At 43.2% G+C, this 6066-nt stretch overlaps 1 protein-coding gene across 3 annotated transcripts; it reads left to right on the forward strand.

The window, feature by feature from the left end:
- Positions 1-1871: 1871 nt before the first annotated feature.
- Positions 1872-5001, forward strand: LOC113449440 (olfactory receptor 4E1-like). Of its 3 annotated transcripts, none has more exons than XM_087917795.1 (2): positions 1872-1883; positions 4081-5001. In XM_087917795.1, the coding sequence occupies exons 1-2, from the start codon at positions 1872-1874 to the stop codon at positions 4999-5001; spliced, it is 933 nt and encodes a 310-aa protein (XP_087773921.1). The 3 variants fall into 3 exon arrangements, with proteins under 3 accessions (XP_087773921.1, XP_026576329.1, XP_026576330.2); XM_026720544.1 differs by lacking the exon at positions 1872-1883 and adding an exon at positions 3126-3146; XM_026720545.2 differs by lacking the exon at positions 1872-1883 and having other exon boundaries at positions 4051-5001.
- Positions 5002-6066: the final 1065 nt, after the last annotated feature.

Here is a 6066-nt window from a genome sequence, read left to right on the forward strand (position 1 = left end):
AACAAACCTTGCCCATTTTTTTCAGTCAGGTATTCTGCTGTCACTGAGTTTCAGTTGCCAGATTTAAAGCTGGCAATCCACATTTATTTTTTTATTTATTAAGTTACAGAGTATATAAAATAGAAGAAGGGGGGGAGAGGAAAGGGGGAAAGAAAATGAAGCACTGACTTTCAACTCTTCCTGTTACAGTAAAATAAAGTATTAACATCAAATCACAGCTGTTTGCTTTTCCATAATAGTTTGAACAAATCAATTCTCTAAGGATCTATCAGTCTCATCTGTAAAACCCAAAAGTCAGAATTACATTCCTTTCCACATCGAGCACGAAGTTCAGAAGCAGTTTCCATGTGGAAACAAAAGTATTTGTGTTCTTTTCTTTAATCAAAGTCATCAGTTTTGCCATTTCCACCAACTCCATCAATTCCTGCAACCATTCTTCCATGATAGGAACCAAATCCACATTTATTTGTCAGGTGCAAAGTAAGCACAATGAATCATCTATCTTTTGCTTAGGGGAGGAAGCAAATATTCTTTCATCCCAGGTATGTGACACAAAATACCAACCAATGGGCATGAGAGTTCAAGCATTCCTCTAACAATGCTCCTCTTTCCACCATCCTAGAAATGAGGAATCTTCCTTTTCCTTGCACCGCAAAATCACCTCTTCAATCTAAAGAATCTAAAGAAAATAAAAATAATGCAGTTACTTAGCTTAGCCGCCAGTCTGCTCTCAGTGTTCATTAGGGAGTCAAGTTATTTTCCAAAGCACCTGAAGGCAGGAAAAAAAGCAATGGGTGGAAACGGAACAAAGAGAGAAATAACCTAGAACTAAGGAGAAATTTCTTGACAGTTAGAACAATTAATCAGTGGAACAATTGGCCTTCAAAAGTTGTAAATGCTCCAACACTGGAGGCTTTTAAGAAGGGACTGGACAGCCATTTGTCACAAATCATATAGAGTCTCCTGCTTGAACAGGGGGCTGGACTAGAAGACCTCCAAGGCCCCTTCCAACTCCGTTGTTCTGCATTAAGAGTGCACAGTAAATCACATCACCAGCACCCACTGTTTGGATTCCACCTAGCTGTTTCTCTGACATTGCAAATATACAGATAGTCCTCACCATGTGACCACAATGGAGCCCAACATTTATGTTGCTAAGTGAGATGTTTGTTAGGTGAGTTTCGTCCCATTTGATGACTTTTCTTGCCACAGTTGTGAAGTGAATCCCTGCGGTTGTTAAGTTAGTCACGTGGTTGTTAAGTGAATCGGGCTTCCCTTTCCCCCTCCCCCCACATTGACTTTGCTTATCAGAAGGTCGCAAAAGGGGGATCATATGACCCTGGGAACATTGCAACCATCATAAATACGAGTCGGCTGCCAAGCATCTGAGTTTTGATCATGTGGAGATGCCGCAATGGTCATAAAGGGTGAAAAATGGCCATAAGTTATGCTTTCAGTGCCATTGTAACTCTAAACGGTCACTAAATGAACTGTTGTAAATCAAGGACCATCTGTATGATGGGTGGGTGAGTGGGTGGGTGTCACAGTGCATACAGATCCACCTGTGATACATCTACACTGTTTGTGTGCAGTTTTTTCATCCCAAGAGCATTAGGAAGAATGGAGGTGACCACCGAATTAAGCAAAGGGTTTGTACCTGCAGGTTCAGCCTTGAGTTGTTGCATTTCTAAAAACTGCGCACCTATTTTAAGTGTCCAGGACTGGACAGGTGATGAAATCTGCCTGAATGCTCATAAATTAAAAGGACCTTCCTATTTGACAATGGAGAAAGATGAAGGACTCTCCTTTAGCTGGATATAATTAAACAGAGGGATGGCCATTTATCCAGATGCTTCAATTAGGATTTTTCCATGGAAAAGAAGGTTCAACTTGAGAATCTAAATGGTCTAAATGATATTATAGGATTTTATCATTCAGTAGGTTACTAAGAAAGCCAGTTTGGTGTAGAATAGAGTAGAGTTGAGCAGAGTAGAGTAGGGTAAGGTAGGGTAGGGTAAGGTAGGGTAGGGTAGGGTTGGGTAGAGTAGAGGTAAAATAGAAGAAGAGTAGAGTGGAATGGAATGGAGGAGAAGAGAAGAGAAGAGAAGAGAAGAGAAGAGAAGAGAAGAGAAGAGAAGAGAAGAGAAGAGAAGAGAAGAGAAGAGAAGAGAAGAGAAGAGCTGAAAGGGACCTTGGAGGTCTTCTAGTCCAACCCCCTGCTCAGGCAGAAAGCCCTACACCACTTCAGACAAATGGTTGTCCAATCTCTTCTTAAAAACTTCCAGTGTTGGAGCATTCACAATTTCTGGTGGCAAGCTGTTCTCACTGTTAGGAAGTTTCTCCTTAATTCCAAGTTGCTTCTCTCTGTGATTAGTTTCCATCCATTTTTTCTTGTCCTGCCCTCTAGTATTTTGGAGAATAATTTAACTGCTTCTTCTCTGTGGCAGCCCCGCAAATACTGGAATACTGCTATCGTGCCCCTCCTAGGCTTTCTTTTCTCTAGAATTTGGCAAACCCAAATTCTCCAACTGTTTTTCATATGCTTTAGTCTCTAGGCCTTTGATCATATTAGTTGCTCTTTTCTGAACCTTTTCAAAGTCTCAACATCTTTTTTGTAGTGTGGTGACCAAAATTGGTTGCAGTATTCCAATCCTGCCTCAGGCCCAAAACCAGCTGTGTGACCTTGAGCCAGTCACTTTCTCTTAGCCCTAGGAAGGAGTCAATGGCAAACTGTTCTTCAAAAACCTTGCAAAAAAACCCCATTAATAACCCTGCAGTCAACCTTTGAGAATCAGACATGATTGAGTGGGTTATTTTTAAAAAATGTTACCAAGACCTTGGGCAGGAGACTACCAGGAGATGACAGCTTTATAAGTTAGATTGGAAACTTAAAAAAATATTTTTAGATGGAGGGTTAGAAAATCCATGAAATAAAGCATGTAATAGTTTCAGGGAACCATGATCAAAGATATTCAACTACTGAATATGTTTCCTTCAGGCAACCAGAAATGGAGGATTATAGCCATTAATTTTTTCTGGTGAGTTTCTGGTAGTTGCTGTTTTTTCATTGAAGTTGTTTCGCTTCTCATCCAAAAAGCTTCTTCAGCTCTGCCTGAATGGTGGGAATGGAAGGATTTATACTCCTTGCAGACAGCTGGTCTTTTGCATCCTTTTAGAGAGTTGTCGGAGTCACTGAAGCAGTGGGTGTGAGCTTAAATGGATTCCAGAAGATGGTAGAGGATAAGAAGGCCTGGAGGAACGTTGCCCATGGGGTCACGATGGGTCAGACATGCAACTAACAACAACAACAAAAAGAGAATTGTTGAGGCCACCTGGAGATTTATCTGTGTCATCAGAGTCACCTGAGTGGTACCTATGGGTGTGGGGCCTTCTTGGAACTGTTGTCGACTGAAGATAGATGATGTCATATCCCTCCCCTCTGTTGAGAGAGAGCTATTCAGTTTTGACATAGATGGCCTCTTTGAACCCTCTTTCAAAGCAGTGGCCCTCTCTGTCCAAAGTGTGGACTTTGTTGTCTTCAAAAGAATGGCCTTTGTCTTTTAAATGCTGGTGGACTTCTGAATCTAGTCCTGGTGGGTTTGTTCTCCTATGTTGTGCTATGCGTTTATGAAGTGACCCTAATGACACAAATAAACCCCCAGGTGGCCGCAGTGACTCTCTAAAAAGGATGCAAATGACCAGCTGTCTGTAAGGAGTATAAATCCTTCCATTCCCCCACTATCAAGTCAGAGCTGAGGAAGCTTCTTGGATGAGAAGTGAAACGTCTTCAAAGAAAAAAAAACAGAAAGTCCGGTTGCCTCTTGAAAAGGCACCTTTGGGACAACCATGACCTGGATGACCTGAGAATCTCCATAGACATTTCACTGGACTTGGTAAATCTCATTGTCCTGATGGGACAAGTCTCACTTTGCTAACTTTACAATGTGAAGCCTGTAGATCCGTGAGTTGGTCGCCTTCATGTTTTTTTCCTAGGCAAAATAATACAGAATATTATTTTCTCTTTTCTCCAGAACAGAAACAGGGGAAGAGATGGCTTCCAATTGGACCACTCCAGTACAGAACTGGACCTCAGTGACCGAATTTGTACTGGTTGGCCTTTCCAACAATTCTGAGACCCAACAGGTTCTGTTTGCAATCTTCCTGGTGGTGTACCTGCTGATTTTGGCTGGGAACTTACTCATCATAATCACTATCATGCTGGACCAGAACCTCCATACCCCTATGTATTTCTTCCTGAGCAACCTCTCTTTCATTGATATCTGCCACTCCACTGTCACTGTGCCCAAGATGCTGGCTGATTTCCTGTCAACCGAGAAGACCATCTCGTTTGGAGGTTGCATTGCTCAGATGTTCTTCCTTCACCTCTTTGCTTGCACCGAGATCTTTCTCCTCACCGTTATGGCCTACGATCGCTATGTAGCCATCTGCGACCCCATGCACTATCTCAATGTCATGAACCATAAGGTCTGTCTGCTCTTGGCGGTCACCATCTGGGTTGGTGGTACTATCCACTCCCTTGCTTTGATTGGCATGACAATCAGACTCCCCTACTGTGGCCCGAAGGTGGTGGACAACTTCTTCTGTGATGTTCCTCCAGTCATCAAGCTTGCCTGCACTGACACATATGTCATTGAGGTCCTGATTGTGTCCAACTCAGGCCTGATTTCTGTGGTCTGCTTCGTGGTGCTGGTGGTCTCCTATGGTGTCATCTTGGCCTCCCTCCGTACCCGTTTGGCGGCAGGTCAACACAAGGCTCTTTCCACTTGTGCTGCGCATTTGACAGTGGTGACTCTCTTCCTGGGACATTGCATCTTCATTTACTCCCGTCCTTCCACAAGTTTTGCAGAGGACAAAGTGGTGTCAGTTTTCTTCACGGCTGTGACTCCGTTGCTCAACCCCATTATCTATACTTTAAGGAACGAGGATATGAAACGAGCCCTGAATAAATTGCTTGGCCGGAAGGTAGAGACAGAGAAGTGAGAACTTGGCCCTCATATGTGACATGCCACTCATCAAAAATATTCAATAAAATGTGACCCAGCAACAGTTTTGCTGCCTGGTTGCTGGGTGGGCATGGCCATGGTGGGCATGGTCCACCGGAACTTCTGGGAGGGCCGTTTTTCATCTTCCCCGGGGACTGGAGGCTTCTCTTGGGCTCTGGGAGGGTGAAAACAGCCTCCCCTGGGGTCTAGAAGCCTTCTGGAAGCCAGAAATAGGCCTGCTTCCAGAATTCTGGAAGACCCATTTTCCCCCTTCCCAGAGCCTCTGCACAGACTCTGTACTTACTTTTATCCAAAATGGGCCTTATGGAGACTCCTGGGAGTGGGGGGGGGGGCAAAAGGTTGATTCAACTACAAATGTAAATTTAACATCTGGTTCACCCAAACCAGTCTGAATTGGTAGAATCCCACCCCTGCTTCCCTTCCTTCTTCACCTTTCTATCTCTTTTCTTTCTTTCTTCCTTCCTTCTTTCCTCCTTCCTTCACCCTGTTTTCTTTCTTTCCCTTCCCTTCCTTTCTCTCTCTTCCCTTCCTCTCATTCCCATCTCCTTCCTAATAACTTCTTGGATGATGAAATTGGGTGATGTCATTATCACTATTACTATGTTGATATTGCTGGGGAGATTTAGCGACTCTTATTTATTTGCTTATTTAGCATATGGCATTTATGCAGGGGTCATGCAACCATTGATATACAAACTTACCTTAAATAAAGCATCATAAATACACACAAACACACACAGATATTTATTGTATACATGTATGTGTATATGAATATACATATATACATATACATATACATTTCCTGGTGAGGCTGAATCCAAATAATAGATTAACAGAATAACAGAGTTAGAAGGGATCTTGTAGGTCATCTAGTCTAACTCCCTCCCCAAGCAGGAGACTTACAGCAGGGTTGTCAATTTCATTGAGGGCCACATCAGGTTGTGTTTAACCTCAGGGGGCTGAGGTGGACGTGGCTGGGGTGGGCATTACCAGATCAATGTCATTCATGTTGGGGGCACCTGTCTGGCCAAATACTAAGGCA

The sequence above is a fragment of the Pseudonaja textilis genome, chromosome Z (genome assembly GCF_049901715.1).
Source record: "Pseudonaja textilis isolate UNSWEBS1 chromosome Z, rPseTex1.2, whole genome shotgun sequence".
NCBI classification, from domain to species: domain Eukaryota; kingdom Metazoa; phylum Chordata; class Lepidosauria; order Squamata; family Elapidae; genus Pseudonaja; species Pseudonaja textilis.